A 19,863-nucleotide genomic window follows, 5' to 3' on the forward strand; every position below is an offset into this window, starting at 1 on the left:
TACGACATCCGGAGATAGACTTGATCTTTTTTCGTCCAATACTCTTCTTCCCGCACTAAAAGCGGACTCCGATGCAATTGTAGAAGCGGGAACTACTAAAATGTCTCTCGCAATTTTAGCTAAAACCGGAAATTGATTCTCATGATTCTTCCACCAAGAAACCCATCAAGAATTTAAGATAGCACCCAAAAAATAATTATTTTTTATGCCTTGATGATATTTGTATTGTGTATCCTGGTGTTTGATCATGTAACATTTGATGTATGGTGTATCAGATATGTGGATTTTCATTGTTTTACCCAAAGTGTAAGCACTCTTGAAATATGCTATGTACTGACTCTGTTCGTAGATAAAAGTTTGAAGAGACAGATGCTGCTCTGCACGGGCGAGACGAGACGAGCTCGTACGAGGCGGGCGAGACGTCTCCGAGACGAGCGAGCGTGCGTGCCGATACGTTCGAGCCGAGACGAGACGTTCGCGTTTTCTCAAACCCAGGCTCGTGATCGTCTCGTATAGCTTAACGAGATGAGGCGAGTTTTAACTCGTCTCGCGGCGTACCGGTATTCAACGAGTTAAAAGGCGAGCCGATACGAGTCGAGTCGTTTGAACTCGTTCGTTTGGCCACCTCTACTCCAGGCTGGTCAGATAAACGTTACTCCCTCCGTCCCATAATACTTTTCTTGTTTCTCTTTATCACGTTTGCCAACACACATTTTTTATGGTTAATATCTTTAATTTCGTATTGGTATTACATATAAAAATTTCACCGTATTAAAGTATTCGTAAATACGAATCCAACAAGATCACTCATGAATATATTTAATTTTATAAATTAGACGTAAATTAGTAATTTATCTCATGTTATGAAGAGTCCCGACATATCAAACGAGAGAAGTAAAAAAAAGAAACGGAGGGAGTAGTAGATTTTGGTGCAAAAAGTAGTTGCTAACGGATAGCATTGTCTTCAGAAATATTGCAGGTGTAGAGGCCTACAGGGATCGGGTATCTGAGCTTAAGCCCACTCCTAAGGCCCAAATGCTCATCAGTCATTTCGTAGAGTAGGCAATATATTGAGCATAGATGCCTGCAGCTGAGTTTTTAATCTTTTGAGTGAGTTTATACGGTTTTAAACCATTTTCGATTTTAAATTTATTATTGTGAAAGTTGGTTTAGAATTAAAAATAAAATTTTAAAAATAAGTCAGAAATCATCTTCTTTTATTTTTATAATTTTTCCACTAAAATCAATTTCAACATTAAAATAAATAAATTATCAAATTCATTTTTGTTATTTCTTCATAAATATAAAATTAATCAAATAGACAATTTAAATTCAGCACTTTCAGATTAAGTCACTATAAGAGTATAAGTCATAATTCATAATTTTAAACGTGATTTTCGCTCTTTTTCTGACAAGAACATGATTAGCCTGCTCTTTCAAAATTTGTTAATCCGCCTGTGAGCCACAAAATGGATAAAGAAACACCATAAAGACATACAAGGGCTGTTTTGGTGAGTTCAAAATAAGTGTTTTTTGTTTAACATAAAAAAGTGAAGTAGAAGTAGCAGGTCAAAACTTATAAATGATTAAGAAAATAAGTAGAAGTGCTGAAACAAAAGTTAGGAATCCTAACTTCTTTTAAGTATTTCTTTTTATATAAACGGTACAAATAAGTATTTCTAACTTATAAATATAAAAATCGGACTTATAATCGATTGCGAAACACCACCGTAGTCCGAGTCCTCACGAGATTTGGAGCTATGATTAAAGAGATTTTCATAATAGTGGAATTAATTTTAACACAAAAGGAACTTGTTATTGTCACTAAGAAACAAACAAGAGAAGAAAAAATGATCAAAGGAGGATGCATGTAAGTTTGTTGTAGACATATAATTGCTGGAGGCGGCCTAGAAGCATAATCTTTCCTTCTTTGAAAGATGCATGTATAGATAAGATGTACAGAGACTTAAATGAACAGATACAAAAAGACTAGACCAGATCTGCATGCATGAAAAAGAGTGGAGGAATCAAAGCTATTAATGTCACACAACACAAGTAACAAATACAATTCAGATCATTCAATTTTCTCAACCACCTCTTCTTTTTACTTATAAGTAGCTAGCAGCCAACACTGATAGTGCCACCATCACCTCCTTCATTTCACTAATAATAGCTACTGCTAGTAGCATGGCGGACAAGAAAAGTAGCAACGGTGGTGGAGATTCAGCAGCTGGGATGGGGATGGAACCATCAAGGGAAGAGGGAAGCAAGAATATTGGAGAGACTTTGTTGCGGTTGCTGCCTATAGCTCTCTGTCTCTCCGCGCTTGTTATAATGCTCAAAAACTCCCAGTCCAATGATTTTGGTTCCCTCTCGTACTCTGATCTTGGTGCTTTCAGGTCCTTGATCTTTACCTTCTCATTTATCACTTATTTCTCTAATCCTAACAGGAGACTTTTTCTACCTAATATTGAGTGTTTAAGGGATAAAATCTTATACTAAGGACTTAAATCCCTTTACTAAATTTGTATATACAGGTATTTGGTGCACGCGAATGGTGTTTGTGCAGGTTATTCCCTCCTCTCAGCAATTGTCTCAGCTGTTCCTCGTCCATTAACCATGCCAAGAGCCTGGACCTTTTTCGTTCTTGACCAGGTTCGCTAATTACATCTCACATATCTTATTTTTACCACAAAATCTCACTGTGATGCATTCTAATTAGTCTCACCATACACAACTTCTAATCATATCACATATATAATATAGGTATTTACATACATAATACTGGGAGCTGGGGCAGTATCCACGGAGGTCATGTACCTTGCATACGAGGGAAATGCAGCAATAACATGGAGTTCAGCATGTGGATCATTTGGGTTATTCTGTCACAAAGCCACATCAGCTCTGGCCCTAACTTTCGGAGTAGTTATATGCTATGCCGTGCTTTCCCTCATCTCTTCTTACAAGCTCTTTAGCAAGTATGATGCCCCAGTAAACACCAGTAGTAAAGGAATCGAGATAACACCTGCATTCTATGCCTGATCTGTGGTTATGCGTGTTGTACTGGGAACAACTTGCTAAAGTCTGAAACAAAATAATGAAACAGTAGTTAGTAAAATACTAACATGTACGGATGCACTAGAGATCTAAATCTATTAACTAATCATGTTATTGTCCATTACTTATCATGTCACTTACAAGCTCTTTATGGAATTCTCATGTCATAATGATATATATTTTGATGGTTCATTTTGGGTTCTTATTTTCTTCTGTCAAATAAGTAAAATTGTGATACAGTGCAGCATCTACAATGAGAAAGTGGTGAAACTTCTTTCTCTAGTCATAAGGATATTATGATAGTTCACTTTTCAGTTCCCAGTCAATCTCAATAATCAATATACCAGGGAGGCAGTGCACCACCTACAATACCTAAGTGTACTGTCTTATCGCCCTGGGAAAAAAATTATGCTGACATAGTCTAATGTTAGGCGCCGTCTGTGGGAATCGAACCCACGACCACGGGATTAAAAGTCACGCGCTCTACCAGCTGAGCTAAGACGGCATATATTGCTACTGCACTAAGCTACAAAATCCAACAATATGAAAGCCTGCTATCTCAATGAAATGTAAGCACACCGCAGTTCACACACTGCCTTCACAGTGCAATGCAATGGCAGCAATTCTGCTAGCATACAGTGAACAAACAACGCTCAAGTATTTTAGATATAGAATATCTTATTAATTATTACTGGTTTGGAAACATGGAATCCATCAAGCTACCAAAGAGAAAAGAAAAGAAAAACTGTTTGTGCACCACTAGGCAGTGTGCATAATGTGCAACTCCAGTGATATATAACCTAGAGTAAAAAATGCTAGGCACCCATTACGACATTGGCACAAAGTTTACTTGCTTATAGCCATTATTACCTAACAAGGAAAAAATTATACCAGTTCAAATCATTAGAGATCAAAATTTAGAGCCAGCTTCTCTTGTTGATTCTTCTACACATGCTTAGAAAGTCAATGATCACCCTAAACATTTTAAAACAGCTTAGATCTAGTCATCAAGATATTGTACTATATTAGACAGGAAGCTGAAGATCTTTCAGCAGCAATGTAATAAGCACTTGTTTCCTCAGAAAAGGTGCGAAAATATGCACAATACTAAAATTTTAACTACTCGTATTCTGATATTAGCTAAACCAAACACCCCTTCAGGCTTCAGACATTTAGCTATCTATACAGATAAAAAATGGAACAACTTAAAAAGATAAAAGCGAAGCTTAATACAGAGACAGGGTCATGGAAAATAAAAGGATGTCCATAATGCAGAAAAGATATGAGAATAGTAGCACCAATGCTTTCTAAATAATATTCATACAAAAAAACCAGAGACAGTTCAAGAGAACATGGCACCAAATGACTGACCTTGTGAAAGGATGCAGCCCATTCAGACTTTTGGATTTAATTAAGAATATTCCCAAGTAACCGGAATTCACGACTGCATTTTCACACATCTATTCCTTTCCAGTTTCCACAAAACTTCATAAAACACATCTTATCAAATAATGTCTAAGCCGATAATGCCCGGATCATTCCTTCACCACAAATATAATATAAAACATCTGTACATCCAATGATATACGCCGTCTGTGGGAATCGAACCCACGACCACGGGATTAAAAGTCACGCGCTCTACCAGCTGAGCTAAGACGGCTCATGTGTTTAAAAACCACTTTAATCAGAGTAACCCACAAAAGCAACAATTTGAAAACAACCAACTGGAATGCACTGTATGGCAACCAATTACAATGCCCTGTGTGCAGCTGTGGATGAAGGAGAACATGGCCCAAACGTTTTCTTAGGCCAAAAGGAAACCATAATAAGACAGCTGGTCTGAGCCCCCATGATTGCGCCTTAGACCTCCAGAAGTTTTAACACTGTAAACTATGCAAAATGAAAAGTCATGTTACAAAGTACATAAACCATGCGAAGTGTTCAGGTTACAAATTTACAATTACTTGTAAACAATGGATGCATCCCAGCACAGAAAAAGGAAGGATGGTTGCTGCACAACTAGCCAGATTGTATTATTTACAACTCTCCTGATCCCATTCACTTAAAAATGCAACGCATCCCAGAGGACATATGCGCATAGTTTTACTTCCATATAGCCAAAAGCCATCAATTATTTAAAGATATAATTGTAATACATCACTACTTACAAAGAAAAGGAAAAGACACACACTTATGTATTGCAGATTTAGTTATAGTAGTTATATAATTAACCTGAAACAATAAAAACATCTTAGATAATTGTACTATATGAGACTATGCCAAGGAACTTTCAGCAGCAAAACTAACACATCCAGCTATCTTCACAGGCGGTACTGGAAGAACCTCATTAATATACATTATCACAAATAAACTAAATACAATATCAACATCAAGGAGAATGAAAAAATGTTCATAAGATTGTGTTTGGGAAAATGTAATGCATTTCAAATGCTGGATTTCAAATGATGGATTTCAAATGACATGATTTGAGTTGTCATTTCAAATTCTCTAAGTATATGGATTTCATTTGAAATCCTAATTCTTTTGTTTATCCAACCATGTCTTTGACCAAATTCAGAATTTCAAGTGAAATCCATGTTTCAAAATAGGCCATAGACGTAATCAAATGCGGAAAAGATAAAATAGTACTTTTAAGAGTGCTTACTAGAGCCTGATCGACCTTATAAAGAGGCGCAGCTAGTTCAGACTTCTGACTCCCAGTGCTAGAACAGGTCTAAGTGACTGTAAATCAACCATGGAATTTGATTTCAGCTGCCATCGACATAGTGCTAGCACTAGAACTGAAGCCACTTATTACAACTACAACCTTAGAGAGGCGTGAGAGAGTACTACTACATCAACCAGTTGAAGCTGCATTACCATCAATCCCAAGGGCAGCAACTGGTTCTTGATAACATACAAAAATATGTTACTGAGAAGATAAACAAGACAGACCAACAATTAGAAATGTTTCATCATGAAGATATAAAGATGGAAAAAGAAATACAAAGAATGACATCGGCATTTATTAGATGACAAGCCAACTACAAAGACAATACATAGTTTTCAGGCCTCAGCAAATATAATAGGAACAGACCATTGATGTAGAACCCTGAAAAACTTGCCAGCTATTATAAGTTAAAACCAGAATGAACATTTCTGATTCATAAAGAAACTTCATAACAATCAATGGAGCTGTCATCTCAGTAAATTGCAGTCCAAGATAGAGGTTCAGTCATCTTCCTCAAGGGCTCAAACAAACATGTGGAGAATCTGCAATAACAATTTGAACCACATTGGCAGTCCCCGAGTAAAAGGTTGTCTAAAAAAAAAAAAAATTAAGATTGCCGTCTGTGGGAATCGAACCCACGACCACGGGATTAAAAGTCACGCGCTCTACCAGCTGAGCTAAGACGGCTCATGTATTCATGAACCCCGCTTAAAAATAAAACACGAGAAAAAACAATTTTATAGCCAACAACCAGTGGAAGGGAGTGATAGTCCAAACACTTCTGCAAACCCAAATGAAACTGAGAAAGCTAACCAGACTTCACCTACAAGTCAACAGTTCCGCATTCTGTTTTCAAAAATTTTGACACGATATATACCTAAAAAGAGAAGTCAGTATACACGGCATATAAATCACTAAACAGGTAAAAAATTAAATAAATTTGTATCATATAATTCGTATTGAAACATTTGATTTATCTCGACACAATAAAAAAGAGATGATTGGTCCAACAGGACATCTACCATTCTGCCGATCACCTTCACTTAGAAGCAAGGTGCTCCAACAGGACATTCACACAATTTTACTCGTGTATAGACAATAGCCTTACATGTTCGAAGTATATCAATTATTGTAAATATTGATATAACTATTTCACTAGAGAAGGAAAAGGAAATGCCGGTGCTCCAACAGGACATTCATACAATTTTACTCGTGTATAGACAATAGCCACACATGTTTGAAGTATATCAGTTATTGTAAACATTGATATTAATACTTTATAACTACTTTACTAAAGAAGGAAAGGAAATAACACTTAGATTAATGCAGATTGATATTTGAAATTAATTACTCCTGTGGCTTCTCTTTCACAAGTTTAATACCAGTGGCGAAATGATAATCCTAAGAAAATCAAAACAACTTAGATCCACATATCGTAGTATATAGGCAGGAACTTCAAAAATCTTTTAGCACCAAAAGTTCAAACATCCAACTATCTATACTGATAGAACTGGATGAACTTCAAAAATAAATTCTGACAAACTAACTTAATACAGAGACAGTCTCACACTCTCAAAAAGAAATAACAAAATTGTGTTTAAACGAGAAAGGTATGTAAAAAAGATATAATAAGAATAAGAATAACACATGTGCTTACCAGAACAAGCTGACCAATCTTGTAAAGAGGCGGAGCTACTTCAGACTCCTGGAATTGATAAGGAATGTGTCCAAGTGACTGGAATTAGCACATGAAAACTAGTTTAGCTGTCAACCACATAGCCATAGTTATAGCACTAGAACTGGTAACTGGAGCAACTGAAAAATAAATAACTGCATACTTTTAATAATACCATTGTAGTATTGGTTTTTCTCACTAGTGATTCATACATTGACATCAAAATTTTAACTTTGTTAGTCTCGCCTTTGTTTTAGCCAACCCTAACAAAATGTTTAACCAATATGAATTACTATGAAATAGAACCAGACGGGGGAAATAATCCATCATCTCAACGTAAAAAGAATAATCTTAAATTTACTTTCTTCTTTCTAATTGTCTTCTTCTCGGTAATTTCTTTCTAATATTCATCTACAATGAGGGTATTCTCAAGGGTTATCGCCACAACCATTGGCAATTAGTATCCGATAGTATTGGGAAGCGGTAACACCAGAAAAAGTCAATATCAATATGACACCATGGAGAATATATATCCCAAACAAATTCCAATGCATCTTCTGGTTTTCTCAATATTCTACCACTTGTTGCTCTGCCTGATGTTTACTAAAAGAATCTACTTATGTCAAAAAAAGTAGAAAAATTACTGCTTATAAGTGATATTACACAACTAGTAAATCTTAACATAATTATCAGAGTACTTTTTAACTTACAAGTCACCTATCAAAGGAAACAAACGAGGTTTGGAGCAATAGAGTTTTTTAGGCATGTTGGGTTTGAAGAGTCTATGGATTTTCTACTTAGTTAAGTGTTGCATGTTTGTCGTAATACTTTACTACTTTCAAAAAACAATTTCTCTATTATAAGATAAAATCAAGTTCTCCGTACATCTTACCCTTTGTTTCGAATCAGTAAAAAATTAATACGCATAATGAGGCTAAGTAATGTGTTTATGTTCTACGGAGGATACCTGAATAGTACCTTTTCAATCATCCACACACAACTAGTGTTTGATATTATTGGTCAATTAGCCATGCTCGTATGAAACGCTTGCCCAGATGAAACAAGCCCCAGGTTGTTTGTGAAAAATGGTTGGAGGTCAAGAATATGACTTGGAGCCTTTTCGCATGTCTGTCTATTCATGTTTTTCTGAAAAACAAGATTCATGAGAAACTCCGGACACTTCGTCCACAGTAGACAGTTGGACTTGGAGCCCCGCAAACAATTAATTTTCCGTGAAAAAAATGAAAATGTTTTTTTATGTTCCAGACCGCGTACAAACTTTTTCTCAAAATGAAATGCGTTAAGTTTTGACAGTAATGGGTTTTCTATATTCACATAAATAGTATCAATTAAAACATCATTTTTTTTTTTTTTTTTTTTTTTTTTTTTTTTTTTGAAACAAAAGGCTTTCATTACTTCTTCAAATCATCCAAAATAATCTCCACCAAATGAGTAGGAGGAGATGTAAACACAATAAAGCAATTTAACATACAGGGAACTCTTGCCAAACAATGAGCTACCCTATTAGCTTGCTTACGAACATGACATAAACGAATACTTGGAGAATCTTGAAGCATGAGTCTGCACTGCTCCTGGATATAACCAACTTCTAGCAAATTCACCGTGCCTTCCATCAGTGCTCGACATACTAGCAGGGAATCAGATTCAAGAGTAACCCTCTGAATTGATTGTTCCATAATCCATGATAAAGCCTCCCTTACACCAATACATTCAGCCTCCATTACAGTTGCTGGCCGGGGTAACGAAATACACTTACCTCCTACAAATGCTCCTTCCTGATCACGAAGTACCATGCCTACAGAAAAAGATTCATGTCCCGGGAAAAATGATGCATCAACATTAAGTTTCAGCTCCCCTGGTTCTGGAGGTTGCCATCTTCTCAATTTGCTGGCTCCCTTAACGTTCACAGCTCTCCTGTCCACACTTGTTTTACGAGCAGACTTCCACTCATTATACACTTTAAACGTGTTCTCCATAGCAATTGTAGGGTTCATCCATTGGTTCTGCCAGACCTTTTTGTTTCTCCAAAACCAAATACCCCAAAGCACCAGGCAGATAGAGACAATCTCTTCATGTTTAGCAGTGGCCAATTTCTGAAGTAACCAATCTGGAGCTGAATACACCTCCCTCATGTTATACTTGAGATCAACAGATTGCCAACAACTCTCCGCAAATCTACAGTCGATTTGTATTCAGTTTTGTCCATGTAATATTATTAAAAAATATTACACATCCACCGGTTCTTAATTCCGATTTTTTTTACTGTTCGAGAGATGGGTTTTAAGCTCTTTAACCTCATACCCGCTCTTGTTTACTTAGATGTCATTGTATGTGTAACCACTTAATTATAAGTTATTCATAACAAATAGAGTGTTCAAAATTATGTTTGTGGGTCTATTTTATACTTGTTGGCTTAAAGTCATTGTATGTGTTAGGATCTAGCCACTGAATTATGTTTCTCTTAAGTTATTCATAACAAGTAGAGTGTTCAAAATTATGTGTGTGGGTCTATTTTGTACGTGTTGGTTTAAATTTTTTTTACGCGTGTTGAACTCTTGATCGACTCGATACGAATATGGAATGTTAATTGGGTATATGATTGGTTAATTTACCACTGTATACTACCAGTTTTCTAGTTTTGGTTTTGTTTCCCAATTTATTTTGTTTTTCGTTATTCTTGATTGAACACGCTGATACTCCGACTCCTCCTGTTTTGATATATTTTATAAACATTTCTAATCTTTTTTCTAACGGGGTGTTTAACATGTGCCCTCAAGGGGTGTTTAACATGTGCCCTCAGGCACAGGTTAAGGTGCATTTAATACTGTTGTTGACTGCTCATGTGGAGATATAATGTTTACTGTTTTTCATTTTTCCCGAGTTTCTTAATTTTTTTTCCTTCTCTTTCATCTTTCAACACTTTGATGTTTACTTTTTTTGATTTTTATTTTTTAACCATCACACTAATTTGTTAACTAAAAATAGAATTAAAAAAATATAAATGATTAGAATTATATCATTTATATTTTTAATGTTATTAAAATAATAAAAAATAAATTTATTAAATATCAAATTGACTGATTTTGATTAGAAGGTTAATTTTAATTAGAAAATTAGTGTGAATGCAGGGGGGGCACCTTATTATTTGTGGGATGAAATCATAATTTATATTTTTTATACACATACATGTTATTTTCTAGTTTGTAAAAATTTCAATGACGGGGTATAGATTATTATATTAAAAAATATCTTTTATTCATCATTATTTTTTATAAAAATATAAAAAATTATATGTTAGGTTAAGAAAAATAATAATTAGAAAAATAAGTGTTGAGAAGTGATGAAAAAGAGGAGAATTAATAAAACTAAATACACCTTGAAATTCATAACCTTACAGCTGTCAACAACCACTGTGCTTTATTAAATACACCTTAACCTGTGACATGAGGGCACAGGTTAAACAACCCCTTTTTCTAATTGTACTATTAGGACATCCCCTGATATCATACTGTTTTTTTTAAAAAAAAACCGTCATATCTTTTAACAAAACACAAATCCTCTTTTTGAACTCATAAATTATTTCAAAATTATGCATTTTGAATATAAACCAAACTTTCTCAACCCCAAGTAAATTTGTTATAAATCAAGAAATTTATGATTCCTTGTCTCCAGGTTGAATAATTTTATCATACTTGTTTCATAAATTTTAAGACACATATGCTAGAGATTATGTGTATATTTATTTGATTTGAACAACCACAAATCTATTTCGACAATCATACTGAAGAAGCATCGGCAAGAATGACAAATAAAAATTTGCTGAAAAAATAAAAGTGAAAAATAAAGTGCAATTAATGAGATCTAGACATTTTAGGATGGGCATTACATATGTGGTGTTGAAGTAACTCATATAATATATGATTTTGATATATGGTTTTGTATATTCTTTATGTATTGCACAACATTTTTTTAATTACACCAAGATGATGAAGAACAACTGCTAATCAATCCAAATATGAGAAAATCTAAATACTAAAATTCCAGTGCCATCGCTCCCAGATTGAAGGCCGTAATGATTTACTGACCTTTTAATCATTCCATTATTGATAACTTTAATGTCATGAATATGAAGATTGTGTGTAATTATATTTTGAACAAATTATATCATTGATCCAGCTCCAGAACCAATGAATTTGAGCTCCACGTCCATCAATAATTTTATTACTCGTCATGGTAAGTTCTTAGCTTAGTTCGATAATCATGACGAGTTTAAATACAAACTAAAGAAACTCATCTCAACTAAGTGTCAGGTTGGGGATTAACCATGTCACTGTGGGATGGATCAATAACTACATATATCTTGCCTCCTTTGTCACATGTGGTTTGGCGGCCGAACTACTAGCGTCATCCAATTTCTAATTCAATCTGAATCATATCTCCAACATTGATTATATGATTTATAGTTATTCATGAGTCAGTTTTATGTGATCCAATCTGGATCATATCTCGAGCACTGGTCTGTGTGATTTTTTAGTTATTTATGAGTCAGCTCTATGTACAAGTGTAATCCTATTCTTATGTCATTTCTCTTTTATATTGCGCTTCATAAGAGGATTAGCTTACAATAAAGTTCATGTAAAAGAAAAGATGCAAAATAATAAAGTTGTTCCGCATATATTAAATTTTGAATTTTTAGTCGACACGTATAGAAGAAAAGATGCAAATGAGAGTAATGTTATACTTATCATAATTTTTATAGATTTGATTGTAGAGGATTTGATACATAATCAATAAGACATGTATATTTTTTTTAACGAAACTAATAAATATGTATAATTAATAGTATTTTCTCTCTCTAGTACTGTCCTTTAATATAAATATAGTAATTTTTTATGTATATCTATTAATTAAATTAAAATATATTTTATTTGAATTTTAATAAACCAATAATTTTTATAATCTAAAAGATATCAATTAATTTAATACTTACGAAAATGGGGCAAAATTTTACTGCACAAGACAATGAAGTTTGTAATGAAAGATGTTACCCAAGCCTTATCACACACATTGCATATACGATGACAGGCACAGAAATAGCCACACACCCGGATATCTAACCATTTGTGAATTGTGATACTTGTTTTCATTTCCGGGTCCATCTTCAATTCCATTCTCTACAGCCACACCCTCTTTTTTTATTAGCCATCTTCAACAAGCTCAATTCCAGTTCTCTTAAAGGTAAGATTTTTTCAATGACTATGCACTCTTGATATCTAATCCTTAGTTGGGTTTGTGTTTATCGAACTTATGTTCTCATATATAGTGTTTGCAAGCTCAATTGTGTGTTACTATTCTTGGGTCGTTTACAGTTCTTGAAGTAAAGATATGATTTTTATTTGTCATTAGGCTATGACATTGAAGTTCTGGCTTTGAATTGTTGAATTTAGTAGTGAGTTAAAGCTGGTGCTGGAATGTTAACAAGTATAAATATGAATTCAATTGCTTCCCTGGTTAGTTTGGGGAGTGTTTGTAGTTGCTCTTCTGTCCAATTTGAGGGTTCCCTTTCGTCGGTTAGTCGAGTTTCTCTGTCTCAAAGTTTTGGTAGTTTTCGGAAAGTTAAGGTTGGGAGGAGATGGAGGTATGTGTCTGTATGTAAATACTCGATTACGACTGATTACATTGCTGATCAAGGGACCTCTGTATCACTTGATTCGACATTTAAAGGCAGTAAGGAGGATGGGAGTGATCTTATTTTGAAGCCGTCACCTAGACCTGTGTTAAAACCTGGGCCTAAGGTTGAACCCGTTTCGGGACTTAATTCTTTAAAGGGGGGTCCTTTGAAGCCAAGTGGGGATTCGGAAGATGAGAAGTTAAAGGTTGAGGAAGAGGAGAGGAATAAGGTGATTGAGTCATTGGGAGAGGTATTAGAAAAGGCTGAAAAATTAGAAACTCGTAAGAAGGTGATTACACCAGCTAGAAAGGCTCCAACATCCAGTACAGGCACTGACCAGAGAAATGGTGCAGCGGTTAATCCTGATGCACTTCGGAAGTCTAAGACTTTAAAAAGTGTGTGGCGAAAAGGAAACCCAGTTGCCTCCGTTCAAAAGGTAGTTAAAGAACAACCAAAGATTGTAAAGATTGATAAACAAATTCCAGATACAAATACAGTGATGAAAGTTGAGTCACCACCTGCTGCCCCTTTAAAACCACCTCAACCGCCTCAAAAAGTCCAGCCAATGCTGCAAATGAGACCTTCTGCTGCTCCAAAGCCAGTGATCAAGAGAGCTGTTATCCTGAAGGATGTAGGTGCAGCAGCAAAGTCACCAGATGCTAGTGCAGCAACAAAGTCACCGGCTGTTGATGGAACTAACTCAGCTGTAAAGACGAAAGAACGCAAGCCAATACTGATTGACAAGTTTGCATCCAAGAAGGCTGTGGTAGATCCTTCAATTGCACAGTCTGTTTTAGCAGCACCTTCCAAACCTGGGAAAGCACCTGCACCTGGAAGGTACAAGGATGACTACCGTAGAAAAACTGGTGCAGGAGGATCACGTAGACGTATGGCTCAGGACGATATTCCTGATGAGGATGCATCAGAACTTAATGTTTCTATTCCTGGTACAGTTACAGCAAGGAAAGGAAGAAAATGGAGCAAGGCAAGTAGGAAAGCAGCTAGACTTCAGGCAGCTAGAGACGCCGAACCAGTTAAAGCCGAAATTATGGAAGTGGATGAAGATGGTATGTTAACTGAGGATTTAGCCTTTAACTTGGCTGTTAGTGAAGGTGAAATTCTTGGGTTTCTGTACTCAAAGGGGATTAAACCTGATGGTGTGCAAACTCTTGATAAAGACATTGTGAAAATGGTGTGCAAAGAGTATGATGTGGAAGTGATTGATGCTGCTCCTTTTAGAGTGGAGGACATGGCAAAAAAGAAGGAAATTTTTGATGAAGAAGACTTGGACAAATTAGAAGATAGACCTCCGGTACTCACTATAATGGGCCATGTTGATCATGGAAAGGTAGAGATCTTGTCTTTCTTCAGTAAAAGACTTTAGGTTTGATTAATTCTAAATTAAGTGCTTTCTTAATACATCCAATTTTGTTCCTTTGCAGACTACTCTATTGGATCATATTCGAAAAACGAAGGTATATGTTGAAACTTTACAGGTCTAGGATCTAGATGTTTGTCATTAATGATTTTACAGTTGCGTGTAGATCTACTAGACTGCCTTATAGATATCCATGCTCTTGTAGAAAAATAAGAAAAGAAAATAATAATGCTGCTACTGTTATGAGGGAACTAAAAAAAAGTTTATAGAACATTTTACACATTACGAGCTGCCCAAATGTTAAATGTTTCGTAGTTGCCCATAAATTGGATATGAAATCATGACTGACATTTATAGGTTGCGGCATCTGAAGCTGGAGGGATTACCCAAGGAATTGGGGCTTATAAGGTTCAAGTACCTATTGACGGAAACTTGCGACCATGCGTTTTCCTTGATACTCCCGGACATGAGGTGTTTTGTTTTTTCTGTTTAATTCTCTGTTATTGACAACGATTCCTCTGTTTATCCTTTATATTTAAATGGTATCAATGTTCTTTTTGCTAGGCATTTGGGGCTATGAGAGCTCGTGGAGCAAGGGTAACAGACATTGCTATTATTGTGGTTGCAGCTGATGATGGAATACGTCCTCAAACAAATGAGGCTATAGCTCATGCCAAAGCTGCTGGAGTGCCAATAGTGATTGCCATAAATAAGGTATCTTCGTTTGCGTATTACATGTCAGTATGTCACAGTTGGCTTTCTGTTCCCATCTTAAAGTTGCCCACGTTTTTAATACATCTCCTCTTTATCCCACTCCCCTCCAGATAGATAAAGACGGTGCTAATCCTGAGCGAGTGATGCAAGAGCTTTCTTCAATTGGTTTAATGCCAGAAGACTGGGGTGGTGACATCCCAATGGTCCAGGTCTGTGAATGCAACATGTTAATTAATAGTAAATTATCTAGTAACGTCACGTCATATCTTTTAATGCTTTTTTTCTTCTTTGGGGGGCTACTAACTTCAATAGATCAGTGCTCTTAAAGGAGAAAATGTGGATGACCTGTTGGAAACTGTCATGCTTGTTGCGGAGGTAGGTTACTTTGTCTTGTTCCCAAGCTATTTTAGATTTAATATGTACATATCGCGCAACAAATCTTTTTTTTTCCCGCTAAAGATTGTGCTTTTTTTTTTTTACCTTCACTGGAAATTGGAAAGAAATGCATTTATTTGCTGGCTTATAGTGGTTCCAGTTTTCAGATATTTATCTAATCTAAAATCTGCTTTTTTATCATTTAGTTGCAAGAGTTGAAGGCTAATCCTCACAGAAATGCCAAAGGGACAGTCATCGAGGCCGGTCTTGATAAATCTACGGGACCAGTAGCTACATTCATTGTGCAGAATGGCACACTAAAAAAGGGGGATATAATAGTTTGTGGAGAAGCTTTTGGAAAGGTTGGTGAATATAAACAAGAAACCACAACATTATTCTTACAGAAACATATTGCCTTGTGTCACCTGGAGTAATAAAGTATTGTGGCTGCTTTTCATTATGTCTATCCTGAAGAAGTTTGTCGTTTTATATGCGTAGGCACGGGCTTTATTTGATGATGGTGGAAAGCGTGTTGATGAAGCTGGACCCTCATTACCAATTCAGGTTTTTAATTTGTATCCTCTATTTAAAATTTCTGAAAACAACAGATCTTTGATTATATGCACGTAAAACAAAAAGATGACTGAAATGAGCTAAGAATGGTTTTGTGTTCTGTTTATATGCACCTTTTATAAATTTAAGTTCCATTTCCATCCAAAAGGGCCATGTGAAGAGTGTTCACAACAAATGATTTTATATATGATTGAAGCCTGTCCTTTCTAGAACGTTTATATATGTGAATTGACTTCTCTTACACCACTTGGTCTGCTATTGACATATTTCTCCAGGTTATCGGGTTGAATAATGTTCCGGTTGCTGGTGATGAGTTTGAGGTTGTTAGCACCCTTGATATTGCACGGGAAAAGGCTGAGTCAAGAGCCGAATCATTACGAATTGAGCGCATTTCAGCTAAAGCTGAAGATGGAAAGGTGACACTTTCGTCCTTTGCTTCGGCTGTTTCATCAAGAACGCATACTGGGTTAGATTTGCACCAACTGGTCATCATAATGAAGGTTGACCTCCAGGTAAGCGTAACAATTATTTTATGGTGAAAGATTTGTTACATTTAGTTAGAGTGTGGGAAATAGCTTACATATTAATACAAATGTAAAGATGGCGCAATTCATAATAAAATAGATATAAACTATATTTAGTTAAACTAATGGCGTGCTCACTGTTTAAAATCATTTTATTAAAAAAACATGTGCGTAGTAAGAGTAACTTAAAATTTTTAATTTTGTACAAAATAGTAGCTTAAACAGTGTAAGTATTGCACTAGAAACTAGGACAACATAGTTTAATGATAAATGTACTAATAAAGTCAGTTATCAAGTGTTAATATGATTTGCCAATTAGGGAATCTAATTACTTCATAGTTGTCCTGTTACGTGGAGTATTTGTACCACTATTATAAAGTGTTTGTAAAGGTGATAAGGGTCACTACTTTAATGCAGCATGTGTTCTTATTTGCTTTTCGATAGTTGTTTTGGAAGTAAAAGGGTTGCAAAAATTTTAAATAAGTGTGCCATTTTTTTCCAGATCTACATGAAACTATTTAACTTTTAAGATGTCTGGGTAAAGATGTTATTCCTATCTATTGGCCTTTTTGTTGTAATAGACTTGACAGTTAATAGTACTGATGCAAATGATATATGTACTAAGTGGGCGTCGAAGGTGTGCATATTTGTATATTCTACTAAATGGAAGATGTCCTACAACTGTTATTGTTTATATAAAGTTCTAATTTAAATTGGATTCTGAATTATATTCATTGAAGAGCTATAAAATATAAATATACTTGTGCTTTAAATTATGTTTCGCATTTCATAACAAGTTAAGATGCATACATATATGTTTATATATTTGCATTAATGTGTTCAATACATTCCATATATGTCTATTTGATTTTAATGTTCAACTGTTGTAGGATATTTAATTTTTGTAGTATTTTTACTGACATTTGAGTTTGATTCATATTGTCTAGGGATCTATTGAGGCAATCAGACAAGCCCTACAGGTCCTTCCACAAGACAATGTCACTATGAAGTTCCTCTTGCAAGCAGCTGGAGATGTGACCAAGAGCGATGTTGATCTTGCAGTTGCCAGTAAAGCAATTATTTTTGGGTTTAATGTCAAGGCACCTGGTTCTGTTAAGAGCTATGCTGACAATAAAGGAGTTGAAATTCGACTGTACAAAGTTATTTATGAACTTATTGATGACGTGAGGACTGCTATGGAGGGCCTCTTGGAGACTGTTGAGGTATATTCAAATTATCAACTTAATTGTCTGTAGTTGTCTTCTGAAGTTTATATCACTCCGGTGCGCAGTATATATTAAAATAGATAGCCTACAGTATGCTTAAACTAGTGAAATGAAAAGCAGCCTAGGCACTTAAACATTAAGATAAGTGTACTGCCTTACTTAGTGCCCAAATATAATATCTAAATAGATGTGCTTGTTTCTTGTCATGACATTTTGTACCTTGGCAGGATCAAATACCAATTGGTTCAGTAGAAGTACGAGCTGTATTCAGCAGTGGCAGTGGTCGTATTGCCGGATGTATGGTAACAGAAGGAAAAGTAGTAAAGGATTGCGGAATTCGAGTTCTTAGAAAGGGTAGAACAGTTTATGTTGGTGTTCTCAATTCTTTGAGACGGATTAAAGAGGCTGTAAAAGAGGTAAGCATATAAAAGCCTTTATTTCCTAATTTTAGGTTCTTTTTTGGCTATATTAGATTTAATTTTTTCCCCCTTCGAAAAATAAATTTGATATCGTGTGGACCGATGGCCCACATATCAGATATTAAACTGGTAAGAACAAATTTTAGGTTTGCTTCTTCCTTTTAAACTTCTGAGCATGATTTTATGACAAACAAGGGTCGGTTTTTCTTCAATGTTGGAATTGCAAATAAATATAAAATTTAGTCGTATTGGCCTTCATTGCAATATTTCTTCAATCCATAGATTTTTGTGGTCCATCTTTGAGCCTTAAGCTTGATGTGGCGTTTAGCAACAGTTAGGAGAAGTCCAATTGCTGATATTCTTACTTATTTCTATCCGTAGTTTTAAACATTGTCTGGATTATTCTGTACTGCAATATCGGTATTTCCATCTAATATGTCCTATGAACTATTAAACTAATTTTGTCAATTAACCCTTTTAAAAAGCAGTTAATAGTACTGATGTTAACATACATGGTAGGCTCCGCACTTCTTCATTGGTAACCTTAGCATATACCAGTATTGTTGAACATTAAAATAGGTTTACGCCTCTGCCAGTTATTCTGTTAAAAATAAAACCGATGCTTTATATCATTTCTGCAATGCCTTTCTTTCATAGGTTGTGAACCCCTTCATTGCATTTAATCTACAACCTCTAATATTATCTTGGTCATCATTTATTAAAGTAAAATTCGAATGTTCAATCTAATGTAAAATACATGAATATCTTAGCCTTTCGGGTTTAAGTTTTAAATAGTACTATCTATGGCCAACATGGACAGGTAAGTGCTGGGTTAGAATGTGGAATTGGGATTGATGACTTCAACGACTGGGAGGCTGGAGACACTTTGGAGGCTTTCAACACAGTGCAGAAGAACCGAACACTCGAAGAGGCATCAGCATCAATGGTAGCAGCGCTTGAAGAAGTGGGAATTGAGAGATAACATAAAAATACAATATAATACTTTGCTTCCTGCATCATGAGGTTTCAGACTCACACCTGATAGACCAGGAAAATTGACTCCCAGCAGTTTGACAAGATCCAGCATGTGCGATTTTAACAAGCTTGATGAATCCCACCAGCTCCATGCACGGATGAAGAAGATAGAAGCTTTTGCAGAGGGTACATTGTTGTATGCTGAAAAAACTGTAAATAGTGATATATGTTAGATCCTAGCTCCTTTTTGTAAAGAAACACGGGGTGCACAATTTACAGTAACATACAAGCTGTTACATACAATCCGTTACAGGGCACATGCTTCTGTCATAAAGGATCATTGTCAGTAAAAAAACTGACCATTTGATATCTTTTTCTTTTTAGTTTTTAACCTTTCTGAGCATGATGATGCTCTGAACATGCTGATACAGAGTCTTGCAAAGTCTTGTAAATTTGGTATTTGGATACAAATGCTGAGGTTTTTCAACTGGCACATAATGTTTTCTTAAGGTGGCAATGTAAAT

At 35.4% G+C, this 19,863-nt stretch overlaps 2 protein-coding genes and 3 non-coding genes across 5 annotated transcripts; 2 read left to right on the forward strand and 3 right to left on the reverse strand.

The window, feature by feature from the left end:
* Positions 1 to 1,978: 1,978 nt before the first annotated feature.
* Positions 1,979 to 3,249, forward strand: LOC108220144 (CASP-like protein F16). The gene is made up of 3 exons (XM_017393822.2): positions 1,979 to 2,399; positions 2,538 to 2,655; positions 2,767 to 3,249. The coding sequence occupies exons 1-3, from the start codon at positions 2,188 to 2,190 to the stop codon at positions 3,040 to 3,042; spliced, it is 606 nt and encodes a 201-aa protein (XP_017249311.1). The 5' UTR covers positions 1,979 to 2,187; the 3' UTR covers positions 3,043 to 3,249.
* Positions 3,250 to 3,489: 240 nt separating this feature from the next.
* On the reverse strand, positions 3,490 to 3,562 carry TRNAK-UUU (transfer RNA lysine (anticodon UUU)). Its single transcript has one exon. It is a non-coding gene; the product is annotated as a tRNA-Lys (tRNA).
* Positions 3,563 to 4,644: 1,082 nt separating this feature from the next.
* Positions 4,645 to 4,717, reverse strand: TRNAK-UUU (transfer RNA lysine (anticodon UUU)). Its single transcript has one exon. It is a non-coding gene; the product is annotated as a tRNA-Lys (tRNA).
* Positions 4,718 to 6,402: 1,685 nt separating this feature from the next.
* Positions 6,403 to 6,475, reverse strand: TRNAK-UUU (transfer RNA lysine (anticodon UUU)). Its single transcript has one exon. It is a non-coding gene; the product is annotated as a tRNA-Lys (tRNA).
* A 6,075-nt stretch (positions 6,476 to 12,550) lies between these two features.
* Positions 12,551 to 19,722, forward strand: LOC108222919 (translation initiation factor IF-2, chloroplastic). The gene is made up of 13 exons (XM_017396895.2): positions 12,551 to 12,722; positions 12,891 to 14,503; positions 14,598 to 14,630; positions 14,891 to 15,004; positions 15,098 to 15,247; positions 15,358 to 15,456; positions 15,560 to 15,622; positions 15,829 to 15,984; positions 16,121 to 16,186; positions 16,471 to 16,707; positions 17,667 to 17,942; positions 18,173 to 18,361; positions 19,185 to 19,722. Exons 2-13 carry the CDS (start codon positions 12,956 to 12,958, stop codon positions 19,344 to 19,346), a joined length of 3,093 nt encoding a protein of 1,030 aa, XP_017252384.1. The 5' UTR covers positions 12,551 to 12,722; positions 12,891 to 12,955; the 3' UTR covers positions 19,347 to 19,722.
* Positions 19,723 to 19,863: the final 141 nt, after the last annotated feature.

This window comes from Daucus carota, chromosome 5 (assembly GCF_001625215.2).
Source record: "Daucus carota subsp. sativus chromosome 5, DH1 v3.0, whole genome shotgun sequence".
In the NCBI taxonomy this organism is placed as follows: Eukaryota; Viridiplantae; Streptophyta; class Magnoliopsida; order Apiales; family Apiaceae; genus Daucus; species Daucus carota.

What these genes read in the sequence shown, in the direction of transcription:
- LOC108220144 (XM_017393822.2), top strand. Translation starts at nt 2,188, where the DNA reads ATGGCGGACAAGAAAAGTAGCAACGGTGGTGGAGATTCAGCAGCTGGG. An exon ending in TCTGATCTTGGTGCTTTCAG is followed by an intron (nt 2,400 to 2,537) that starts GTCCTTGATCTT and finishes TTGTATATACAG; the next exon opens with GTATTTGGTGCACGCGAATG. An exon ending in CCTTTTTCGTTCTTGACCAG is followed by an intron (nt 2,656 to 2,766) that starts GTTCGCTAATTA and finishes TATATAATATAG; the next exon opens with GTATTTACATACATAATACT.
- LOC108222919 (XM_017396895.2), top strand. Translation starts at nt 12,956, where the DNA reads ATGTTAACAAGTATAAATATGAATTCAATTGCTTCCCTGGTTAGTTTG. An exon ending in ATCATATTCGAAAAACGAAG is followed by an intron (nt 14,631 to 14,890) that starts GTATATGTTGAA and finishes TGACATTTATAG; the next exon opens with GTTGCGGCATCTGAAGCTGG. An exon ending in GACCCTCATTACCAATTCAG is followed by an intron (nt 16,187 to 16,470) that starts GTTTTTAATTTG and finishes ATATTTCTCCAG; the next exon opens with GTTATCGGGTTGAATAATGT.